The sequence below is a fragment of the Lycorma delicatula genome, chromosome 1 (assembly GCF_047948215.1).
Source record: "Lycorma delicatula isolate Av1 chromosome 1, ASM4794821v1, whole genome shotgun sequence".
NCBI classification, from domain to species: Eukaryota; Metazoa; Arthropoda; class Insecta; order Hemiptera; family Fulgoridae; genus Lycorma; species Lycorma delicatula.
In genome coordinates, this window is record NC_134455.1 from 178,916,207 (window position 1) to 178,942,726 (window position 26,520).

Below are 26,520 nucleotides of genomic sequence, written 5' to 3' on the forward strand. Positions count from 1 at the left end.
TCCAACCAATTAAAAGAGCCGTCAACAATTTTGTGGTCCCACCACAGCTGATTTCAATAAACAGGACCGTTCACTGGTAAACAAAACGTGTTAGTTTATCAGTATAATGTGGGTAACGGTTTATGTTTGTTAGTGTTTATTTGCTTAATTTTTTTAATTTAGAATAATTTTTATTTTTAAAATAACTGGAAACTGTGAATTTGTTGTACGTGTTATCGTAATTTATAGCTGATTTCTTCGTCGTCATATGGGTATATCAGTCAGCAGCTTTGCTATGTGTTACCATATTTATCTTATATTATTTTTATGTAAAATTTAATTTTTAAATACGTATAAAAAATAAATAAAACGGATGCTAACTTAATATGTGTAATTTGAGTATATAAAATTAGTGCAGGTTAGCTAAGAACCTGTTTGTAGGCTGAAGTAATCGCAATTAGAGCAAATGGACATATTCAGTCATTTTGTTATTAAATATTTTTATGTAATGTGGAAAAGCAAATGTGGTGTTTCAAATTTGAAGTTTTAATTTTTCAAATACCACTTGCATAATCTCGAATTGCCGTCTTCATATTTTCAAAGCCAAAAATGACATATTTTTAATAATTTTTAAACGTTAAATGCATTTTTCCTAAAAAAAATGTAAACAATACTCTTTCCATACTACTTTACGAAAGTTATTTCGTCTTTAAATTATCAAAATTATATTAAATAGTTATTTGGAATTGAAAAAAACATTTTGTTTATTGTTTTAAGTAGATTCCCCCACAATATTTTTGTAGAAACTTTTGCCTACGATGTATTGATAACATAAACCTCGATTAAAAAACGTTCTAGACGGTGGTGATGAAATCACATTTTGACCCATTAATTGCCCACCTAGAAGGTAAAATTTGAAAATATTGGAAGCATTGGGGTGGTGATTCATTTTCAGATAGAACTAGCGAACTCATTTAGTAAACAATCTTGCTTACTAAAGAGACGTTAATAAATAGGCCACAAACATTAACCAGAAAGACTTCTTTCTATTAGGCTGGAAATAACCAGAACAAGTTTACAAAATATTGTAAAGGAATTATTTTTTCACGCACTTAGTTAAGATGACTTAACAAAAATTTATTAATGGTTAAGAAGATTCTCATTTCTGTGACTCAGTGATGTGGTCTGGAGAAGCATATTAAATAGTCACAATTGACTTATGCCCTGAAGAAAATCAGAAAATTTATGCATAGTTACAGAGAAGGGACTAATATATCAGAAGCCCACGTTAAATGAGGGATTAAAAAAAAGTGTTGGGATGTATTTCTTTAATAGAAGTTCAACTGGTAATTCATATCTGAGTTGTTACACAAGATGTTAGTTCCTAGCTATTAAACAATTCTGTTCTTGATACTGACTGTCCATATTTTGACAAGGTGGGACTCACTATGGTCTTCAAATCGTTCTGGTTCAAGCAAATCTTTTCTGAATGGGCAGGATATCGAGGAACAATTCAGTGGCCATAACATTCATGTGGTTTTTCATTTTTTGTAATTGTCATAGACATGGTATTTTATTAAAATTGAAATGTCCTGAAATTCCTCAAGCTGGTAATTGAATACTCCTTTAATTTTACAAATTAAAACAAAACTTTGTTGAAAAAAATGTGTAGTTCAGTGGTTAAATGCTGCTGTACTGCATAACCACAGACAGATGACAGTTTTTGAACCTCTGTTTAATAAAAATAATTTTAAATAAAGTTGCTTATAATGCTGCTTAAACATAAAAAAAAGTTGCCTTAAAAAATTTATTTTATTGTTTAACTTCTTTTATTAAGTGCTCTTATTAACAAGGGAGACAGACTTATTAATTGTGAAAGTTTAGTACATAATTATTTTGTATACCAGAATTTATTAGCTTATGGCCAGTAGTAGTTACTTTTTGAATTTTATATGCATATAATGTGTGTTATATTATAAAATTATAATCTGTATCTTAATTATATAAAATATTAGGAAAAAATATATATAATGTATGTGAAATTCGAAAAATAAATATAAATATGATGTTTTACCTAAATATTACTTGTAAAGAAGTTGCTTTCATATTGCATTATTATTCTGCAGGTTTTAATTTTTTTAATAAAAATAAAATCAGAAATGTATAACTTACAATTAACGTTTAAAGATTGCTTTTATTTAAAATATACTGAAATAAAAAAGTAATTTCCTGAGGTCTCGGAGGTTAAAAAAAAAAAAAATTTTTTAATGGCTTAAAAAATTATTTAATGGTTAAAATTAGTTTAATGGTTAATTATTTTAATATTAGTGCATTCTTTAAAATAGCCTAACATTTTTAGCTGTTTAAAATTTATGTTGTTATATCTGAAATACTTATTAAAATTTGACAATTAATGATGATCACCAATATGGTGGAGGTGGATGATGACTTAATACTTATAATTCTTTATTTTTATGCTAATATAACGTTGTTAGTTTTTTTCAGTCAGCTTCAACCATGTTTAACTGAGTTCTTGAATCCCAAAGAAAGACATGTTTTCATCTCATTCACTTAAGAATGACTAATTTTAAAGATTTATTTGTAAATTATAAAAAAAAATATTGGAAACAAACACAGTGTTTTTAACTTTAAGAAAATTCCTATAACATTACACTTCCACCCATAGGAAGTATGCAATTTTTTTTGTTGTGTATTAATATTTATTCTAATTTCACCAATTATCAGTTAATTGACATCAGCAATGAAAGATTAGTTTATTGTCATCAGGAGTGACATATTTACAAAATTTTTTGGCAATTGGTTAATGGAAAGTAGTTAAAGATTGACTTCCATATGTGATGTATACAAAAACAGTGTGAGCTAAATAAAAGTGTTTAACATTTAAGATACAGTTAACTTTTAAATGGATGGAACCAATTTGAAAGCGCCAAGTTAATTTACTAAAAGCATACAAACATTTAATGTAGAGCTGACTTCAAAAAGTTTAACTTGAGAGAATAATTGAATAAACTTAATACTTTTTTTTACATTTTAGGGGGTTTTATTGAAATCAGTTTAATACTTTTAAATAGTTTATTTTTGTATGAATTGATTTATAATCATATAATTGTTAGATAATGCCTTTAAGTTAATCAATGAAATAAGCTTCATTATATGATTTTCTACCCTGAAATATTCCTTGCACTCTTCATCTCTATTTTCCTCTATAATCTGCAACAATTTTGAAATCCTCAAACTGTGATTGACTTCATTCCCCATTTGATTGCCTATAATTATTTTCTTTTCTGGTCTCTCATTTTTTTGTAACTTCTACTGATCTTTCTAGCACAACTTTTTCTCTGATGATAATGTCTCAGCAAGTAGCTTTCCTATTCTGAATTAATCCAATTATGTTTTTATGTTTATAGTCTCATTCACCCATCTCAATATCTTTATTTCTATTATGTTCATTTAATTTTCTCTTCTCTTCAGCATTTTTTCTTTTTCTTAATCTGTTTCACATCCTTATACATTTCTAAATAAACACTTAAGAAGTTGCTTCCTCAAAACTAACATTATCTTACTTCTCTTACATAATAACCATTTCTTTCTATAGCTTCTTCAGCCAGTAGTGTTTTGGTTTTTTATTTAATTTTAATTTTTTTAATCATTTATTAACACTTTATCTACTAATTTATGATTATTTGTTAATTTTTTCTTCTGTTTTGTAGATATTCACTGTCATGTTTTTATCTTCTTTGCTGTTATAATGTTCATATTCATTCCATCTTATGTTTTCTAACTCTAGAATATCTGAAAATATTTTATGTTTCATCTCCTAAGAACAGCATGTCATCTGTGAATCTTAATTTAATTTCCTTCCACCATTTTTCGACCCTTCATCTTTTTGTTGAGCATCTTTGATCATATCTTCAACATACTCATTAAACAAGCTGGGAGATAAGATAAAAAGGTACACTCACCTTATTTCTCTTCTATGGCCAAATCTCTCAGGTTTTGCTTTCCTTATTTTCATGGTCGTACTTCTTTCTTTCCAATCTACTTTTTGACTTTTTAATTTTTCCATTAGTTAATCCCATTTCACTTATTGAATACATTTTAAATAGACACATTTTGCTTTATCTCTTCCTATACCTCTCATCAGTGATAACTTTTGATAGCCTAGTTGCATTTTTGTTATTCTTCTCTTTCTAAATCCATATTGTTCTTTTGTAACCATTTTCCCCATTATTAAAATTAGTACTAACATTAATTCTCTTTTGATCTTGACATTTTACTGTACCATTTTTGGGGGATTGGGATCATGGTTGTTTTCTGAAAATCTTGTAGCCACATCCCAATATTTTAAGGAAAGTACCAGAAGTAGGCTACTTACTTATTAATTATTATTATAGTTTAAAAGTTAGGATTTACTGCACATCTTCCTCTAGTAAAAAATTCTGATAACGAAGTTGTAATACCTTCTTGGCATTGGTTATTTATTGTTATGTAGTATAAAAATTTACGCTTGAAAAACAGTTTTAAAAATTCCAAAAATCAGTATTTTCTATTTTTTTCTGCTTCCCCTGCTTCCAAAATCATCTATCCAGAAGATTTTTTGATTTTTCTATATTTACTATGTTAAATGGAAGACCAAAAAAAATCCATTAAAAAATGTACAACCAAAAAAAAAAGTTACGTAAACTTTCTTTTTGGAGGTGGGATGTGAATTATAATGAAATTCTATTGTAATCTTATTACTAAAAGTTTATTATTTAAACTTTTAATAATATTAAAAGTGTATTATTTAAAAAACTATTAAGAGTATAGATAAACCCAAAAAAGTTTAGAAAAATTCAAAAATCATTATTTTTAAACTCTGATCTACTCCCGCACTCCCAATATTGTCCCCATTGTATTTTTTTGAGTCACTTACATGACTACTATCCCTATAAAAACATTAAAAAATATAGGTTAAAAAATATGCAATAAATTAAAAGATTTTTCAATTTTTGGGGAAGGGGTAATTTCTATGCAAATTTTTAAAAAAATGGTAAGATAAGCTTGCACACATGTACTGAGCTTAATATTAAGTGGAGTTATTTTTGAAAAAATTGACCCCAAAATTGTTTGTACATGCACAGATACATATTTACATGTAAATATTACTCCCACATTTGTTTTTGGGGTCCCTGGATCATGAATGTTTAGAAATGCAACAAAACCATATCCTATTTTTTTGACTGATTACTATTCTTTCCATCTTGCGGCATAGCTCGAGAGCTATGATGCCAGGAAAGTAAAAATTCTTACAGTGTATTTGCAGATTTTCTGAACTTATTATACAGTCAATTTCATAAGGTATCTTGCAGACTAAAACTGAAAGTTGATTATTATTAAAGACTGTTTTTATTTTAATAACAATTATTTATGTTTCAGGAATATACATTATTTGGTTTATGCACTATGACAAAAGTTGTAATTTAGTTATTATTTGCTGATTTAATTACTAACATTGTTCAAAATGAATCCTATGACGTAAGTATAACATTTTTTGGTTTACTTGTTTATTTATACGTATTGGTTCAGTTAATTTCCTTACAGTTTGGAGAAAGTGAAGGATAATAAATTGTTTTCTACAGAAGGGTAAATTAATCTTTGCTATAGATCATTTCCCAATTATTTTTTGTGGCTGTTACAAATGTAAATTTTATATAAGTGGGACTAGTCAGTATGCTTTCCTTTAAAGTAGTGATGCTCATTGTTCAGACTGTCCCTGTGGTGAACAGAATGAAGATGTCATTGTAGGCATTTATATCTTAATTTAGATGTTCAAGGCATTCTAATTTACAATTGTTTATTTAACTTTAAGTGAAGAAGGCAATGTAAAATCATATCATTTTTAACTTTTTTTAAACAAGTGTTTAAAAAACACTTGTTTTACTATGCTTGTTATTCTTGCAAATGGATATACTATGTCAGTTTCCTACTATATTATATCAGTTTCCTACGGCTATTATGATTTCAATGTAGTTCACATACAGTTTAGCTCTATTGTATCTGGTTATCTACATGAGCAGTTTAATAAGCAAGATGAATGAAAATGAAAACAATTATTCAGGTTGCATTTTATACACTTTTTAATATAACCTCCTTTTAGCTCGGCCCATTCTGCCCAGTAATGTGATGGCTGTTACTGAGCAATTTTCATACAAGGATTTGAAATCCCATTCCTCAAAGTGTCATTCAGAGTATTGAACACTTACTAGTTGTCAGAAAATTCCTTTTCTCTGAGCGATTTCATTAGATTCAAGAGTAAATGTAAAAATCAAGGGAGCCAATTCTAGCAAGTAGAGTAATGTGGTAGTAGTTGAATCTCAATTCAGTGCAACTTCTGAGTTATGAATTTGGAAATTGTTTTGAGAAACAGCACTTGTTTGAGCAGTTGTCACAACTGTTGATCCAGATTACAACTGTCAGCTTGACAGTTAAAATCTGGTTTTTTGTGATTTCATCGCCTTAGCAGTACTGATCTCCCTGTAGTCTGCAGCCATCCTTTGATTAACAAGTGGGATGTTAAATAGGTTTTATCTTCCAAAAACTGTATTGTTTTAAGGTAGATCTGAAGTGATCCAAGGACCCGTTGTGCAAGATCCAATTTCTGATTTTCCACAATTCTGGTCGTTTTCATTGCACTTCTCTCAGGTAGTTTAAAAGAATGCAATTAAAGCCAGAATTCATGTAACCCTGGTAACAGCAAGATCTCTGTGAACAATGTATATTGTTCTTAATGTTAAAAAACACAATGAATGTGTGTTGCACATCAAAATCTTTCAATGCAGGACCTTCTAAAGCAATGACTGCTGCTTTGTCTTAAGATTATAGTCATACATTCAACTTTCTTTTACCAGTGAATCTGTTGATAAAAGCTAGATTGCAATTAGCTACTTTTTTTGAAGCATACACCACCCATTGCATTGCTGTTTTTTACCTTTTGACAAGAGCTAAGGCACTCACAGAAGCCAAGTGCATTTTCAAGTTTATGAGCAGAGACCATTCTAAGTTTAAAGTGCAACCTTTTTGCTTACTGTAATATTAAGAAGTGTCAATCATTTGAGATATATGGACATTTGTTATTGTATTAACATAACTGGGTGACTAATAATCAGTCAAATGGATGAGCCCCTTTCTCCCTAAATTTAATTTTCTGCACAGGACAGGTTATTAAAAAATGAGTATAATATAAGCTACATTTATGATAACAATTTTTTAATGGGCATGTTTATTAAATATTAACATGTAATATTTATTAATAATGTAACCTTTTTTTCTTTTATTTGTTAGACTAGTTTGTTGAGTTTCTCCATTTTTCTATTTTGTGTCAATTTCTCAGTCTCAACATAAATTGTTGCATATCCCCAAATTTCTCTCTCATTTCTTGCAGTTTTTGTATTTACAATTTATGCTTTACATATTTACCTTCTTCAACTGGCATAATCTAGTTCTTAAATTTATAGTATAGTCAGTATAAATTTTTTTTGTAAGGTTGTATCATATAATTTTCTCTTTTCCTTAAAATTTCTTCATGTTTTGCTCTATTAATCTTCTTAATTTTTAACACTGCATTGCAAAGGTCTCGTTCATTTGTTTTTCTTGCGTCTTTATTGTCTGTTATTTGCTACCGCAAAGGACTGCACACTACACATATTTTTGAAAGTGTCTAATATGTAAAACGATGTTTGATATCAGCAGATTTCTTTTGTGCATATCAACTGTCCCAGCTTTTATTTAAGTCTCTATGTAGATCCCGCTATAGCAACATTATCAAGATTTTTGGATAGCAGTTAAAAATTGAGTTCTTACCAACACATAGCTTTATTATTACTGATGAATTTGATTTCTGTCAAGGACCTGGCATTCTTTCATCTACAATATTATTTCAATCATTTAATCATTTTGTAGAAATACATCTGTAAACCAATATCTTAGGTTGTACTAAAAGTATCATCAGTTTGGCGCAATAATATCTTATTTAATGAATTTTTTTTCTAAATTAAATTATAATATTTATATTGTTGTACGCTATATAAAAACCCAGTTACATGACCTTTTGTGATCGTGAAACCGCTCGCATGTTTTCTAGGACATATGTTTTTTGTTTCTAGTATAGGCCGATTTATTGATATTAAATGTCAAGCAAGTTGTGTAGTTGCCTGTCTCTCTATTATTCTAATTAACATTTCAGCTTAGCGACTGAAATTTCTCCACTTACAGTTTTATCTAGATTGTAATTTTGCATCAAGTAATATTCTAAATTGATCAGATATCTTTTTTGTAGATACAAAACTGTAATTTTATGATGCTGTTGCTTTAATTTATTAAATATTGGCAATCCCTTTGTAGATATATTGCAATTATGTTACTAGAAACATATACATGCTTATAATTAGTACTGCTTTATATAAGGATCTTATATAATTAGATTTAGTCTATTTTGACTGAATCTGATTAGACTAATTTCCCACTTATCTACTGTGGTATTATATGTAAATTAACCTTAATTTTATCAAAAGACAATAACCAAATCATTATGCTTTATTTTTGCTTTTCAGCCTTTAAACTTTAATTCCACACACATTAGTGTTTGGAGGGAGATATTGCTTCTAATAATTGTTTAAACAATTTATGACATACTGTATGAAAAATGCTGCTGTAAAGTATGAAGCATTCTCTGGTTGAAACTGCTGATATTCTAATAATTAAGATATTTGGATAAAATGTATGCCTCATTTCTCCCATGAAGTTAAATAAATACAGCACTGAAATAAATGTTTAGATCTTGCAGTTTCTAAGTTTAAGCAAATGTATCAGTTAAGATAAACGTACAAATTCACATTCTGCTTTATATAAAAAAATGTGATCTTATATATTTTTTCTTTAATGTAATAACTGTAAATTAAAACTAATAAATTTTATTTACATGTTTGTTATTTTTTTAGAAATGTGAAAAACATAAAAAAACTCAGTGAACAAGAACTTACTTTAGGATTGAAGACATCTTGGCATGACCAGTATAAAAATAGTGCTTGGATATTTATTGGCGGTTTACCGTATGATTTGACTGAAGGAGATGTACTTTGCATATTTTCACAGTAAGTTAAAGTTTTTTTATCCTTTATAAACTGATATAATAATATTCAGATGTCAATGATAAATAAAAATTAAAATTAATTGAAAAGTTTTTTTTAAATGTAATAATATAATGATCAAGTTTATATAATAAAAAAAAGAAAAGTATGGCATTCTGTTTAGATGTTTTATATATTTTTATGTATAATATAAATTCCAAAAGTTTTATACCTTCATGTAAAGTTTATATTTTTTACGTGGATTTTTTTATATGTTGTAGTATAGGTGCCTTAGTGTATTCCTGTTGCATAAATAAGTATTTGATTGATTGAGGCTTGAAGCTTTGTAAAATAATTGTGCAATGTTAAGTTGTGAATTATTAGTGTACAAAGTTGCTGTTTAGTTTATAATTAATTTTACTTACTCACATTGTGTTTCTAACTAATTACATAGGACTTTCACTTGTGAATTAGATTGACTAGATGAACTACATTTTGGGAACTAATGAATTCACACAATGTTCAAGTATTGTTTCATGATTTAAACTAACCTGCATCTTCATAAAGACTAAATCTGGCTAGTACATCCCACATGTCTGTCTTGGCAATATATGTAAAATAGCCTTAACGTTTTCAAAAGACAGTAATAAAATTATTGTGTTCTATTTTTCAACCTTTAAACTTTTACTTAATTCCATACACATCTGAGTTTGGAGGGACTACTATTAAAAATTTTTTAAATAATACATCACACTCTTACAATTTAGATTACAGTGCATAATCTTTCATTACTCTAACCTTTTCAAAAATACCCTTACCTCATGTAAAAAATACTCCTTTTATAATTATTGTTGCTTAATTATACAAATATGCAACTCTGTAATTATAAATGAACATGCTTCTGTAAACATTTTCTAGGTCATTTTTTTTTAATTATATAATGAATTTAACTATATTTCAAGTGTACAATTTACATGTTATTGAAAGCTATGAGGGCTTTTTTTTTAAGTAAGGTCTGATTGACTGCAGCTATGTAAATTTTACTTGGTTGTCGAAACATGCATGCGCCCCGGCTCCTGGCATGGTTTGCACAAATGTAGACACCATTTGCAGTGATAGTGTCACTGTGTATGGTTTATATTGTGAAGTTGAAATGTTTCATATAATTGAGCGGCGGCCCACTGATTGTGAAATTGGGTATGATTCAATTTTGTAGTCTTCACAAATTTTTGTGAAGACTAGCGATTTATGATTTCCACTTTGTCACTGATATTCCCACAAGTTTCATGGTAAGTACTATACAGAATTGTTTCCAAAATCTTGCTGTTCAAAAAACTGTGCTTGTGGTGGGTTCCCAGGCTGCTTGCTGAAGAACACCAGAAAAGGAGAATGGCTAGTGCTAAAACATTTTTGACCTGATATAGTAGGGAAAGGAAATAAACTTTTGGACCACATTGTCACAGGGGACAAAACATGAGTTTCACATATCTCGAGCATCAAAGCAGTAGTACCAAACAGATAATGTCAACACACAAAATTATGACTACTGTGGTATGGGATAAACATAGTGTCCTGTTAGTCAATTTTATACCCAAAGGGATGACAATAAACTCAGCTACGTATTGTGAGAACTTGACGAAGCTTTGGTGTGCCATACAGTATAAGCACCGTAGCCTACTGTCATCTGGAGTTTTGTTGCTGCATGACCTCATTCTGTTGCTCAAACTCTAGAGTTAGAAAACAAAGAATTAAAGAACAAAAAATATAAATCCTAATTGTCTCAAAGTAGAAAAAGAAATAATTTTCCTTAAAACATTCTCTACACAAGCAGCAACAGTTGTTTGGATGGGAACAAATGAACCATTCACTGTGCAGGTGGGACCTTGTGTCATGCAAATACCACCATTTCTGCTATCTGAAGGTGTTTCTCAGCAGTCAGTGGTTTGACACTAATGAAGAAGTGAAAACAACAATTGAAAACTGGTTGTCTTCATAGGCGACTGATTTCTATGAATGACCATAAACAATTTAATAAAAAACTATGATAAATGTTTAAACAAACAAGGTAACTATGTAGAAAAGTAGCATAAAATGTAGAGTGAAATAAAAAAAGGTTTTTGACAATATGTTTACTAGTTACATATGTATTAAAAAATGAACCTTACCTAAAAAAAAGCCCTTTATATTATTATTTATATCTTCCTTCATCTTTTCAAAATATAAGTTCCGTAATATACTTTACTTTTTTAATTACTAGTTTTAGTTTAATGATTTTATAAATGCTATATGTATATATTTTATTCAGAAAAATGTATTTAAGGAAGTTTTATTACAGTTAGTTTTAAAAGTAAATTTTTGGTGTTCTAATTTTGCTACAAATTAATTTAGCTTTTATCAGACACAGGAACCTGGAAGAAAGTTAGTTGTTTCATATTTTTAAGTTTTAAATAATAATAATTGTTAATTTTATTTCTAGAAATGAATCTTGTAGAGGTTTTATTCTACTTCATAGCCATAATAATAATATAAATAAAAACCAATTTCCCTCATGATAAATCCATGATAACTGTAAGTGGCTAGTTAAAAAAAAGTGTGTAAAATAAGTATAATAGTTTCTTCTGTTAATTTGTTTCCAGGTATGGTGAAATAGTTAATATTAACTTGGTTAGAGATAAAAGTACCGGAAAACAGAAAGGTTTTTGTTTCATTTGTTATGAAGATCAACGCAGTACTATTTTAGCCGTTGATAACTTAAATGGAATAAAGGTGATGTATTATACAACTATTTTGTAGTAGGTAAATAAAAATGTTAATCAGATTTTTCCGTAATGAAGTTCTCACAGAATTACTCATAATCTTTATCCAGGGAATCAGTCAATAAAATAAAAGATATCATGTGAATGCAACAACTAATTTTCATTAATTTAATATGAATGTTCCCTTTAATATTTGGTATGTGTTCATTATTTATATTTTATGCATTAAATATTTGCTTTCAGAGCGGCATGGAATTTTCTTAGTTTAGGAAAAAATGCTCAAAAAATGTCTGTTCCATGCTATGTCTTAAAAAAACTGGCTCTAAAATATTTCACTGGGTGATTAAGTAATAATTGTTATCACTTAGAGATTCAATGTCACCTTTGAAACAGTTTCAAAGAGGTATGCTATACTTATATTAAATATGGTATACTTATTAATATTGTATATTGATATACTGTACTTATTAAATAATAAATTCTTATTTAGAATTTCCAGAGAATTAAATAACTTTTCTGCTACAATTCCTGTTTTGCATTGGGCAGAGTGCTTTGACTTCTTTTTTTTGTCGCTAATTCCTATGCTATTTGAGCTACATACATGGTAATGTCTTTATTTTCTGTCAATAGTAATTGAGCTGAATGCTACCACAATCTTGTGTGCTGTGTTTCAGTTTATAATTTTTAGATCTCACCGGATTTAAATGTTTTAAATCCACTGGCTGATAACTGCATATCATCCTTTATTGCCAATTACATCTTTACCAATTCTACAAATAATATTGTAGATTGGTGATATGTAATGGCCTTTTGATATTGTACAAGCGGAACTATTTAGTATTTTTCAATTTCCAGATCATATTTATTACCTGTAAGGGAGTCCTTAGTCAAAATTAAAAAAAAAATATCAAAAAGTTTGTTAAAACTGTATTTGCTTTGATTTTTATTTCCTGAAATTCTTTTACTAAAATCCACCTCTATATATCACAAAGAAGTCTCTGCAAATTAGGGAGGTTAGTCAAAAGAGTTCTGCTTAAAATTGTAGAAAAGACATATATGAAATTTGTGTACATTTTTTCTTTAATTTCTATTGTTTGAATTTTTGTAGAAATGATTCCTGAATATGTAAATTAAAATGTTTTACTAAGAGGAAGAAAGTGTGTCCTGGACAAGCAAATGCTAGAAATCCTTTTTCTTATAAAGAGGAGGTGATCTTTTAGTAAATAAGCTCAGTATATAAATAGCAGTCATTATTAAGACTTCAATCATGTAAATTCTCTTGAATAATTAAAATACTAGTTATGTCATTCTTCAAGTTTCATTAAAACTGGTGTTGTTGATTCGCATTCTCATACAAACAGTAAAACACATAGTGGAAAAAATTGAAATGAACAAAGCCATTGAGGCAAAAACCTTTTAGTTTTCTGAAGTTTTGAATGAAACTAAAAGATTACTTAAATGCATCTTAACAATTATTTATGGCTGTAACTTTATTTATACAGTACATAGGTAGTGCTCATTTTGAAAAATTACATTACTAATATCTAAAAGTTGTGGTATATAAAAATTTTCCATTAAATATTCCATTAAATATTTTGAGAATAGCTTATCTGATTTTTATAAATATTAGCTAAGGAAAATAATTTTAGAACTCTTTTATGAAAAAGGATTCCTAAAAATTGGGAAGAGCTCGAAAAACACATAATACAGAGAGTAGAAGATTCTTCTTAAAAAGGAATAAAAAAAATCATGGTAGAATAATGATTGTAATGAACTAGTCTTCAAAAAACAAAAAGCCTGGAACATCTGGAATGCAACTTAAAATGATAAGAACAGAAAAGCCGTAAAATAGGGTAACATCTAAAGGTCTTAAAAGGGTGAGACTGCAATGTCTTAAAGACTAACTTACTTCAATAGAATCAGACTTTGAAAAGATCAATACGAGGGACTTTTACAAAACATTCAAAACTAGCTTAACAAAATATACACCACCAGGTGTACATTTTCAAGATCCAGAAACACTCAAAACTGCATATAATAACATGGAGAATTGCAGAATACTTTGTGGAATATTTTTAAAAAATTACACAACTGCAACCCCCCATAAGGAAACTTTAATTTTGAAAACACTATTCCAAGTCAAACAGATTCAAAGCCAACAACTTTTGAAGAAATTAAATCATAAAGCAACTTAAAACAACAAAGCATCTAGAGAAGACATATAATTGCAGAGCTATGAAAACACTAGTGAGAATGTGATAAAGTTTCTGTCAAGAATAAGCCGAGAAATTTGGGAAACAAGCATTCTACCATCAGTATGGATATTTATGTTAATACATCCACTGTACAAGACGGAAGCAAAACTGATCCTAGTAACCATAGAGAAATATCCCTCTTATCAGTGACATATAAGTTTCTGTGTAAGGCATTCTTAAACAAAGCTGAAGCAGTGCTTGACTCACAACTAGGAAAGTATGAGGAAGGGTTTAGGAAAGGTAGGTCCTGTACAGGTCAAATCATAAACTTAAAAACATCTTAGAATATAAAAATATCAGGAGCTTGAAATACATGGTGAATTTGAAGATTTTAAAAAGGCATTTATTCAGTTGACAGAAATGTGCTCATCAGCATTTTAAAAGAATTGGGACTTGACAATAAAACAACTGAAATATTTAAAGCAACCTTAACAAACAAAACACCTAAGGTAAAATTTTTTTAGGGAACTCTTGGAAAATTTTAAAATAACAACAGGTGTAAGACAAGGGGGTGGTTTATTCCCCTCCTTTTCTATTGTGCATTATCCAAGGTGGTTAGAAAATAGAGAAAAGTCATAAATACTAAGGGCATATAACTTGGAAGGAACTCAAATAAGATCATGGTAGATTAACCTAGCTTTCTCAAATGGTATGGCATTAATTACAAACTCATTTAAAAATGTAGAAGAACAAATAACAGAATTACAAAACAAGTCAAAGTAGGATTACAAAAATCCTTTGGAAAAACACAGTTCATGACAAACATCAGTGATACACTGCAGTACCTTAAGATTAATAATAAAACCATATCTGAAATAGATTACTTTAAATATTTTGGAGAATGAATATTAAACACCACAAAAGAGAAAATAGCGATACAAATTATAATACAAAAAATGGAAAGAACATTTCACATTACAAGGGCCACAAATAAGACTTTATTATGGAACACAAAACTAAGACATTAGCAAATAGTGGTAGACCTGAAATACTTTATGGAGCAGAAACACTTAACACGTTCGCTGTGGTACAGCGCATATATGTGCTGTAATAAGGAGTTTCTGTGTGCTTGTCGTCGTCTGCATAATTCCAGGACAGTGCAGAACGGTAAGTTATTTAACTTTACTCTTGTGTCATACGGGCTTCATTGTTGCCATACTGTACTTGACGACTGTGCATTACAGCAAATAATGTGCCATATGTAATGAATATTTATTTCTCTTTATAACTAAAAATATTTTTTTAATGATTTTATAGTCCACAATATCTCTTGGAAAACATGTGAACTAACTCTAGTTGAAACGGTTCTTTTATACATATTCTTATTTAGTATCTATTCGTAATTGTTCTATTGTTCCAAGGCAGCATTATTTCTTATATTAAAATATGACATTTTTCTATAAAAAATTAATTAATTTATAGTATTAATTTAATAAAGATGAAAAATAAAATTAAGCATTTCAGACTATATAAATGGTAAAATAGCATTTGATATTTATGAATTTAAAATGGTCAATATACTAAAATATAAAACCTTATAGAACATAATGAAAGTTATATTAATATTAAAATATAAATTAAAATACCTTAAGAATGATTTAGTTAAAAGAACTTATAATAAATCTTAAAGACTTAACTATAATAAATAAATGCTACAAATAAAAAATACCCTTACTTATTATTACAAAATATACTTTGAAATGCTATTCTAGGAATTAATGCTATTGCATTAAATTATGTCAATCGATTAAAATTAACACAAAATAAAATAATCAAAAATCTAAATTCAAAAATATTATATAAAAAATTGACATTTTTTCATGAATATTTTAAAAACATTTTAAACATAAACCTGCATGTCCATCCCATTCTTCACAGAATGTATTCACCCTCTTAACTTTTTTATCAGCCTCCCTACCACACATTGCTTCCATAAGTATTTTATAGGAGCTGTTGCATTTTCTCTTTGGTTTTTGTTGATTTCATTTTTTAGATTATGGATTCATTTAGGAGTTCTTGGTCTCCCTGGTTCAACAGCTGGTTCTTCTGTGATCAAATTTCTTACTATCATCTCTTTAAATTTAATCATTGTAATTTTTTTTCGCTTTTGCGTTATATGTTAGCCATGAATTAACCGTGGCAGATCCAAATATCATTTCTAATGCCATTTTTTGTACCACTTAAGGCCTTTCCTTAACACTGTATAATAACTTGTCAACATCTTTTTTAGCACTGTTATAATCTATTATACACTGTGGTTTTGTGACATTTATACCACGTACCACTTTCTAGTACAGATTAGGCTGGCATCATGATTTTCTTCATAGTAAACATGAGTACTGGTCTCTTGCCTGTCCATTTCATGACTTTTACAATCTTTCAAGGCACCAATTATTTCCACTTTTTTCAATTTTCCTGTAACAATATCTTTTGGCAATATTTTCTATTGGTTCTTACATACCGCAATTTTTTTTTTTGTTGCAATAGCAAATAATTTGCAACTACAATACTGTTATAAAAATTTTCCGAAAATATGGTTCTACTGCACCTGTTAAACCTTCTATCAGGCCCTTAACGATTAGCAAAGCGTGACTTCAACCTGGAAGTGCATCACTTTTTCCCATATATATTTTAAAATTAAATGCAAAACCATCTACTGTACAAATTTTACATAATTTAACTCCATCTTTATGCCGTTTGTTTTTAATGTATTGACAGAAAGAGTCTTCCTCGCCAGAGTACCATAGACTCATCAATAACAACATTTTCCTGTGGCTCAAGGCATTTTTAAAAGTTATTTGATAATACAGGTGATTCAAAGAAACGGGAAATTAATTAATGTTAATGAAAAATTTTTTTAGAAAATGAATTTTATTTCATTAATTGTACAAATGTTGCCATTTTAGGATACATACATTTTAGCTTATTTTTTTAAAGATGACATCTTGCAGGTGACCTCTTCTACGTAAACACTCACGAAGTCTCTTCGTTAAATTGTTCATGGTTTGACGTAACATCTCAACTGGAATTTCCGCAATTGCTTCTCGGATCTTTGCCTTCAGTTCTTCCATTGTAGCAGGTCTACTGTGGAACACTTTGCTTTTAAGGTGACCCCACAAAAAGTAATCGCAAGCTGAGAGATCAGGCGATCTGGGAGGCCATCTAATGTCACCATTTCGTGAAATGACATGTTGTCCAAACAATCAGCGTACAGCTGCCATCGATATTAGTGCAGTATGTGATGTTGCTCTGTCTTGATGAAACCAGGCTGTGTTAAGAATCGGTGGAAATCTCTTTTGTTGTTCAACAACAAAGGTTTCAAACATGGCTATGTAACGAACCGACGTCACTCTAATCGCAAGACCGTTGTCATCCTCAAAAAAATAAGGGCCTATAACACCGCAAAATGACATAGCACACCACATGGTCACTTTCTGGCTGTGCAACGGACGCTGGTGTAGCTGCATAGGATTTTCTTGTACCTAGTATCTGAAATTTTGCTTGTTAACAAATCCACTGAGGTGGAAATGTGCTTCGTCTGACGTCCACAGTTCGTGAACAAACTCTTCATTATCATTTATCCTCTGAAGCATTACATTACAGAATCGTGCTCGCATCGCATTGTGAACTGCATCGTTCGGTTTCAGTTCCGGGACGATCTGCAACTTGTGTGGATAGTATTGCAAGTCCTTCACTAACATTTTTCGAACACTTGAACTATGCAATTGTAAAGATGCTGAGAGACGATGGATTGACCGATGTGGACTTTGTGTGACAGCATCTTGTAAAGCTTGAACATTCTGTGGTGTACGGACGGTTCACTCACGGCCTGGAGGTTTCTTTTTCATTGCCAAACCAGTTTCCTCAAAGTTAGATATCCATATTTTAATTGCACGTGTTGATGGAACACGGTTGTGCCGTCCCAGATTAAAATGACGGCAAAATTCTCTATGCGCTCCCTCCACACTGTCATTGTTTTTGTAAAACGCTTTGATAGCAAATGCACGTTGCGCACCACTCAAAGAATCCATGACAACTAAATGGCAGGTTAGGTTAGAGAGGCTGGCGCCACTTATCAAGTGGTACCAATCGCCCATGGCTATCAACACAACTTTCAAAATTTCCCGTTTCATTGAATCACTCTGTATGTTCATTAGTGGATGTGTTTTATGTAATTTACCATTATCTTGCTCATCATCACCAAAATGCCAGCGGCGAAGAAGAATAAGAAATCTGTCACATAACAAGGTTTGCTATAAAATCATTATGGTAAATGGAGGATTTTGATCAATATAGCTGCAGGTTTAGCAGTCTATTAAGCCTAATTGTTATTAGAACAGCAAAAAATCTTTTTAATTCATTAACATCTGTGTCTGTCCATTGTTTAATCCTGCTGTCATTTCCCCGCTTTTCCCTTTAAAGCTGCGGTGTATTTATTAGTTTCTCTCACCATCAAATGTAACAGATTTTCGGTAATTAAAAGATTGAAAAAATTAGCGGGTTCTTCACCAACAATGTAATCTGACACAATTGGATCAGATGAACAATTGCAAGTAAATGGCAATTGTGTTATGGAAATTTCTTCCCATTGATTTAGTTCACTTGGAGGTGAAATATGGGCTGCATTACTTGATGATATATCATAAACTGACCTACCTCTATATTTTCAGTTGAAGTTAGTTACTTTGCTTGTATTTGCCACATCATCCTCTTCACTATATTCCCCTAGAAAACTATTGTCTGATGGTAGGCCATTTTCAGCATAGTCACTTTCACTAGATTCGGATTCTAACTCGCTTTCACTATCTGATTGGCATGTTGCTAATGCAATTTCAACTAGCTTTTGATCATGTTCACCCATTTTACTATTAAAAGCTACTTACACAGTATAGCTGCTAAATACTGAATGAATTATAATTAGCAAAACTTTTCTGCTTTTTTAAAAAAACTTTTTTCACAGTAACATCATCATGAAATAATATTATGTTGAAAAAAGTAATTAAGTCAAAAATAAAATATTTTATATGAAGTGATCCAGACTCAGTTATCTGGAAATAAATTTTATATTTTGTCCAGTGTTTATGTTACAAAATATACATTTGAATGGATGTTTTTAAAGAAAAATATTTCGATATATATTTCATTTAGGAATGATAACAAATCAAAACAGTGAGAAATGAATTAGGTGATTAGGTGAAATTAACCTAATTTATAAATAAAAGCCAGCATTTATAAGATTAAGTAATATTATAAATGTTTTATTGAACAACTTGTGATAAAAATATATGAAAAGGAAATAAAATTGTTAGAAAGAGATTAAAAAACAATTTGATTTGCAGTATGGCACAATTGTATACTGAATGAAAATCCAAGGTCAAACAATTCATCATATAGAGTAAATCTGTATAAAAACTACATGCACAGTACAAAACCTCAAGATAGGTCAATATGCCATAACGTGTAGTAGGTAATTACTATATGGCATCATAGTTGCTCGTACAGCAAGATGGTTAAATTCCTATTTTATACACTGCGCAAATATGTTAAACTATCCAAAATTGGAAATCCTGGAAAATTAGAAAGGATCGAAAGGAGAATTCTGAGAAAAATACCTAGGACCTAAACGTAGCGATGAATTGGAATCCAAAGTACTACCTAAAAGAGGACTGTAATTAAAAGTTGAAAAACTGACAGATTTTATGAGGAAAAGAAGATTACAATTATATGGACACATACATAGGATGGATGATAACAACAGATTAACTAAACAGATCTTTGACTTGCCAAGAAGCTACAAATCCAAGTCCGCATGGTTTCGGGAAGTAGAAAGAGATATGGAAAACCTTAGAATTAACTCAGAGTAAATGACAGGTCACTTTTTAGATAGGTAATTCAGAAAGCAGGTTTTCAGGAAAGGAAAATCAACCAGTGGAAGGAAGCGGACACAAAAGAGAAGGAACAACGCTCTTGAAGGTGAAAGAAGTGTGGGTGGGCACAAAGGAAGTATAACCAAAGTTGATTAATCGTACCTTTTAAAAGGGGGTATTTGAAAAAAAACACATTTTGAGTTGCAAGTTATTATATAAAAAATGACGCTGTAAAATACAATATATCTTTTGTTTAAGCTGTGGTAATCACTCAATAATAGTTTTCTAAATAAATTTTACATAAAACCAGACATAAGCCTGTTAATGAAAACATTAGCTAAGAATTATTTAGATAGGCCAAGTCAGTTGAGTTTTAATTGTATTGGTACATACAAACTACCATCTATATAAAGGTTCTGATTTACATATATAGTTCCCTCAAAAATATTAAATATTAACTTTTTTCCACAGAGTTTCACAGAGATTGTATTTGATCTAAATAATAAAACAAACTTAAAAATTCATAAAAAATAAAATAAATAATACTTTTTCTAATTTTCTCTAAATTCAACTTCAAATTGGAGTCAGATTAAAAGATAGCACTACTACTTAGTAAATCCTTTATTTGCCACAAACTATGAGAAGTTACAATTTTTAAAAGAATAACTTTTTTTTTTAAATTTCTGATTTTTTTCTTTTTTTTAATTTTTGTTTTATAATTATTTAAAATATGACATGCTTTCACAGAATTATAACAGAGAAGAAAGAAAGCTGTTTGAAAGAACCAAAAAAGGAAAGAATCTGCATCTTGACAAAATAAAAAAGAGAATGTAGAAAAATGATGTAGTAATACTGCTACTATCTGAGAACTATGGCTTTTTGGAATGCAGGAACATAAAACTTGTTCCTGTATATCCATGTTACATAATAAACAACATATTGTATTTCTTATTGAAAACTGTAGGTTGGGAAAATTTCAACTGAAATTCATCTCAAAGATTTATACATGACAGAAATATGGACAATAAATACATATGCTTATGTACTAAATGATAGCTGACGTTACACAGATTGGATACTGAAACAAAACTAGTGACAAATTATTTCAACTGTTAATGAAGCGATGCAATTAGAAAAATAGTGTGATATAAAATTTGCCCTTCATTAATTTATACTACCTGATTGTTAGGGTTGCATGTTTTTTGGAGGGTATTATTAATATTAAACAAATTCTATTTATTAATATTTAACCTTAAATTCACTTTTATCAGTCATGCTTTTTAAAGGATGTCTGCAGTTTTAGGTGTTTTTATCAAACATCCTGTTAGAAGAAAGTTTGCAATATTAGGGTTAAAAGTGTTTTTGTATTGTTCACAATTGTTTGTTCTTTATGTTTTCAGTTGTTGGGTCGAACAATCAGGGTTGATCATGTGGCTGATTATAAAGCTCCAAAAGAAACAAAGATTTTAGATGAAGATATGGCTAAGCTTCGTAAGGAAGGTTGTGCTCCATCTGTTCAAACTAATATTAATATTCACAAAATAAAGTCTGGTGAGTAATTAAAAAATCTGTTTTTCACTATTATAGGTTTTAAATTTATGAGTGTGTTAGTATAAAAATTAAACAAACTTTTACTCCATATTTTTGTTAGAAGATTTTATTATAAGTTTACTTTTATCCCTCTTTTGGGTGTTTAATACATTTCTCTCTGAATTATTTGATTTTTATATTGTGATAAATTTTCTGTTTCATACTTAAATTTATGAACTGGATCTAAAGTTCTCTAGATCTTTGTGTGGGTAATTATCTGATTTTTTTTAATCCTCTATGGAATTGTTAATCATAGTTTTTGTTTACTTTTCCTAAAAACCCCTTCTGAAATAGCTAAGCCAAATTTCAATTTCCCTGAAGAATTCTGGATCTGGAGAATATTTGGGAGGTAGAAGAATTAGTGATGACTGGGACTGTCCCATTTATACATATGGTCATTTATGCAGGTTTTAAACATTTTTATTTACCTTTTAATAGGTGTATTTACATTAATTTTCTCAGAACTAAATTCTGTACAAGTTTTGTTACTAAATGTCCCGCATTTATTAGTCATTTAACAAAGCTATTGTAATATAAACCTAAAAAAAAGTTATTTTTGGACACCAAATTTTGTGTTTAACGTGAGGTATCTTAAAAGCTGCTGGAATTACAGTTCTGGAACATGTCTTATCTTATTTTCCAGCTCAAATTACATATGAAACCACCAACTTTACTCCTTAATTTGGATCCCAAAAGTTACAGTAGGGCTTCTTTTTATTAGAAAAATTGAAATCTGGGTGAAATCTTTGGCTAGCCTTAACCCGAAAACAAAGCGTTTCCAGATCTATGTTTATATGAACTTTTTTCATTATTTTCACCAGTAGAACATGTCCTGAAAGTTTCTCTCTGATACATTCTGTATAAATGATCTTGTTAAATATTTTATTATAAATACCACTTCTTTATTTTATAATATTTAGTTCTTAGATATTGAAAGTAACTTCATGTCTTTATATCATCACCATGTAAGGACTAAGTTGCAATAAGCAGTAACTAAGCAGTCTAGTAGCACTAAGTTGAATAATTTTTCCAGGGATACAACCTTTTTAGTCAAAAACCTGCCAAAGTTATTTGATAAAAATTTTAATAATTATTACTCTTTAAAAAACATTTATTAAAATAAAATTTTTCTCAGAAACATATATTCGCCCTAACAATACATTCGCCCTGGTAAATTACAATAAAATTTGTAAAATCAGCATTCCTTGAAATCTGTGTATTTGAAATTTCTGGGGAGCATATAATAAAAAATAAGAATTTTTCATAAAGGTGTGAATGCCTCTAATAAATTTTTACTACTTTTCTGAATTCATTATTGTTGATTTTACCTGAATTGTTAGGTGGTTTAAAATATAAATTAGAAATATAATTCATTTATCCAGTTTCAGTCTTGAGGATTGTTAAGAGGAAGTGTTACTAAACCTTTTCAAAGAATTTTGTTTTTAGTGTCTATGCAAATTTTTAATTTCTGTTAAAATATTTATTTCTATTTAACATATTAGAAGTGCTCAAAGGAATTAGGGATACCTTACTTATCCTGATTCACCATTTTAGGAATGATTAAAAGAGAAGCCATAATTTTTTTCTAAATATTGTTTAAGTTACTTTTGTATATTAATTTTAGCTTCTATCACAGTTCATTTAGATAATGTACAAGAAGTATAAAAACCATAAATAGGAAGCCATCAATAAGAAGGAATTTCTCCTCATTTTTATTAAGAAATTAGAAATTATTTGAATATAAGATATGTGAACAACTGGATGATGAGGTAGACAAGTTAATTGGCCTCTTAGGTCACCTAACCTGATGCCATTGGACTATTATCTGTGGGGTCATATGAAGTTTTTCTTGCAAGAATAAAAAGTAACTAGAAAAGAGCGTAATTAGTGACAAGAATTAACAACAGCAGAAATTATAGCATAATTTTTTTTAAAAATTACTAGTACTTGGAGTTTTATTTAATTTTTCAGGTAAAAAAAATCATTAAGTTTATTTATCCCTTTATTGAAGTTAGCAGATATCAGGATGAAATTATTTTACAGATGTTACTTAAAAATGAAGTGTTTCCAAACTCATGTTTATGTGAACCTTTTTTATTTCACTTTTAGAACGTGTCCTGAAATAACTTGAATTTCTTTCTCAAACCTGTATAAAGTAAACACAGCTTTACAATCAGTTTGTTATCAGTAATTTTTATCATCAAAGAATCTTTGCCCTCCTATGTAGTTTTACCCCACAGATTTCCTTTTAGTACAGATTAACATATTTAGGTTAGCAGTTGACAATTGTTGTTCATATTGACTTCATTAATGTTGGCAAAAGAGTTGGCTATTGTCAATTTGAATCAGGTGCATCTGCTATTTGTGTGGGGAAAAAATATTCCCTTTCTAATAAGTTTATTTACTGTTGTTTTTGTCCTTCAGTAACATTTATTATATATATATATATATATATATATATATATATATATATGTGTGTTTGTTTAGGTTAATAACTAGCTAAGATAATGGAGTTCAGAGGAACTCCATCTGGAGGTCTGCATGAACTGGTTTTGTGACCATATATGAGTGGAGACTATGTAGAGAAGTAGTATAGATATGAAGGTAACTTTAAAATAACACTTCTGAATATTTTTTTCCCAGTCAATCAAATGAATCAACTTTTGAATGGTTCTCGCAAACAGATAGTTATTGGGGAACAAATTTGTAGGTATTAATAAAAAAATTCCTTCCAAAAAAATTGTAAAACTGAATATAAAGTTCATATGAAGATGTAAAATACATTTCGAGGAAATGTGTTTGAAGGTTAAACAACACTATAGACCTCAAAATTTTGAGGATGAACTATACAAAAGATGTGTGAATAATTCTGTTGTGTTATTTGCCAAATATATTTTATTGTCTGTTACTTGGAAATAACATCACTCCTTGAAGAAATGATGACTTCATGTTTTGATTAAGTATTGCTTTTATAAAATAAATCATTGTATTTGTTCAATTAAAATTATTTTTTTTTTTACTTCTTCTATCAATAGCAGATGACCCAAAAACGATCTCTTTAACAAATTTTCAAAAAATATTTAATTATTAACCATATTTCCTGAAATATATTTAAAAGAAGAAAAGGATGTAAAAATCCTTACCTAATAATCATAAATAATAATAATGGTAATGGTAATTTGAAATTTACTTTTTAATTATTTCCAGAGCCATTAGATGAAAAGAAAAAAAAGCATAAAAAATTAAAATTGAAAAAGAAAAGGAAGAAAAGTAAAACACAGCAGAGAGAAAAGCATAATTCTTCTGCCAGTGAAAGTGAAACTGATAGCTCAAAAAATAGTTCAGACTGTGATAAAATAGTAAGGAAAAAAAGAAAAAAGAAAAAGCAGTATAAATCTTCAAATGATAGTGACAGTAACAGTGATGAGTCCAAATGATTCTGAATTGGAAAGTGACTTTTGAAGAAAAATTATGTTGTTCTGTTCTAGTTCAAGTTGTAATATATCTTTAGTTTAATTATAGTATGATTTAATTAGAACTTCTATTAGGTAAGTGATAATAGCATGTTAAAATATCAGTTTAGTTCAGTTATTACCAAAATAAATTGAATTAGAAATACAATTTTGCCAAAGAAGGGTTGTGTGTTCAGTTGTTATTTATTTGTGCCCCTCTAAATACAGAATGGATGCATTAATTTTGTAATTAGCTAGCAGTTACTCAGTTGATTGAATGATTAATATCAGTTGATTTTCATAAAGGTGACAATAAATGTATTAAAATTTATATAAACTAGTCTATGTTAACTGAAAAAACCAAACATGTTTGAAACTCATTATATGATGGAGCGAATCTACAAAAATATGTTTTTCAGGAGAACTAAAAACCTACAATTTTAATCCTTCAGTGTAAGTGTAATGTTTCCTACTGTTATTAGCAATAAAAAATATTTTTAAATAATAGTAATGTTGAATTTTTATATATTTTTGTAATCTCATGATATGAGACAGTAAAATGATATCTCCCCATTAAATTTTTTCCAATCCCCTCCACCCCCACATTGCTTTCAGCCAGGTATTTTTTTTCTTTACATCAATGTTTCATATCCATACAGAAGTACACAATAAATGTAACACTTCATAGATGCTTCTTCAACTTAACTCCATGTCATTCTATAGTAATTGTTTATTTTCATTAAATACTCTCTTAGCATTGCTATTCTTGTTTTTATCCACTTTCACTTTTGCACCTAACATGGAACCTAAGTATCTACATTGTTTTATTTCTTTAATTCTTTCTTATATGCAGACATTCATTTTTAATCATTGTCTTCCATTCTCTATTACTTTAGTTTTCTATCATAGTATCTTCTAATTTTGAAATTGTCTATTGAATATCATGTACTTTGTTACCTAAAAAAACACTGTCATCTGCAAACTTTATGCAGTTATTCTCTTTCTTTTTTTACTGATTCGTTCATCTTCTTCTAGAGCATTTTTTATCATAGCCTAAATTACATATTAAAGTAAGTCTGTGATAAGCAGTACTTTTCTTCTCTGTTGCTATATTTTTCTTTTCTTCTGTATTTAAACACTTATTTTAGCATTATTTGTTTTCATAGCTGCTTTCTGATTGAGGTGCAATTCTTCACTTAATCTTCTATCATTCTAGTCTCTCTTTGACCTCCAAATATTTCCATTAATCTATCTCACTTGATATAGTCAAATAATTTTTCCATTTCTATAAAACATATATAAGAAGTAAAGGAATTACTTTTTTTGTACCTCTTGCCAATAGTTCTTATTAGTTCAATTGCATTGTTTGTCACTCTTCCCTTCTTGAATTCACAGAAGAATCTCTGCTGGATGTGAAATTAGTTATTTATTAATCTTGACATATTACTGCATTATGCTTTTCGAGGAATGGAATCATAATTGTTTAACACTTT

The 26,520-nt window shown here is 29.2% G+C and overlaps 1 protein-coding gene across 3 annotated transcripts; it reads left to right on the top strand.

The window, feature by feature from the left end:
- The first annotated feature begins 17 nt into the window (after positions 1-17).
- Positions 18-25,209, top strand: LOC142325995 (RNA-binding motif protein, X-linked 2). Of its 3 annotated transcripts, none has more exons than XM_075368042.1 (6): positions 18-128; positions 5,419-5,517; positions 8,979-9,131; positions 11,744-11,873; positions 21,386-21,536; positions 24,783-25,209. In XM_075368042.1, exons 2-6 carry the CDS (start codon positions 5,504-5,506, stop codon positions 25,010-25,012), a joined length of 678 nt encoding a protein of 225 aa, XP_075224157.1. In that variant the 5' UTR covers positions 18-128; positions 5,419-5,503; the 3' UTR covers positions 25,013-25,209. The 3 variants fall into 3 exon arrangements, with proteins under 3 accessions (XP_075224157.1, XP_075224165.1, XP_075224172.1); XM_075368050.1 differs by having other exon boundaries at positions 20-108; XM_075368057.1 differs by having other exon boundaries at positions 119-251.
- The last annotated feature ends 1,311 nt before the right edge of the window (positions 25,210-26,520 follow it).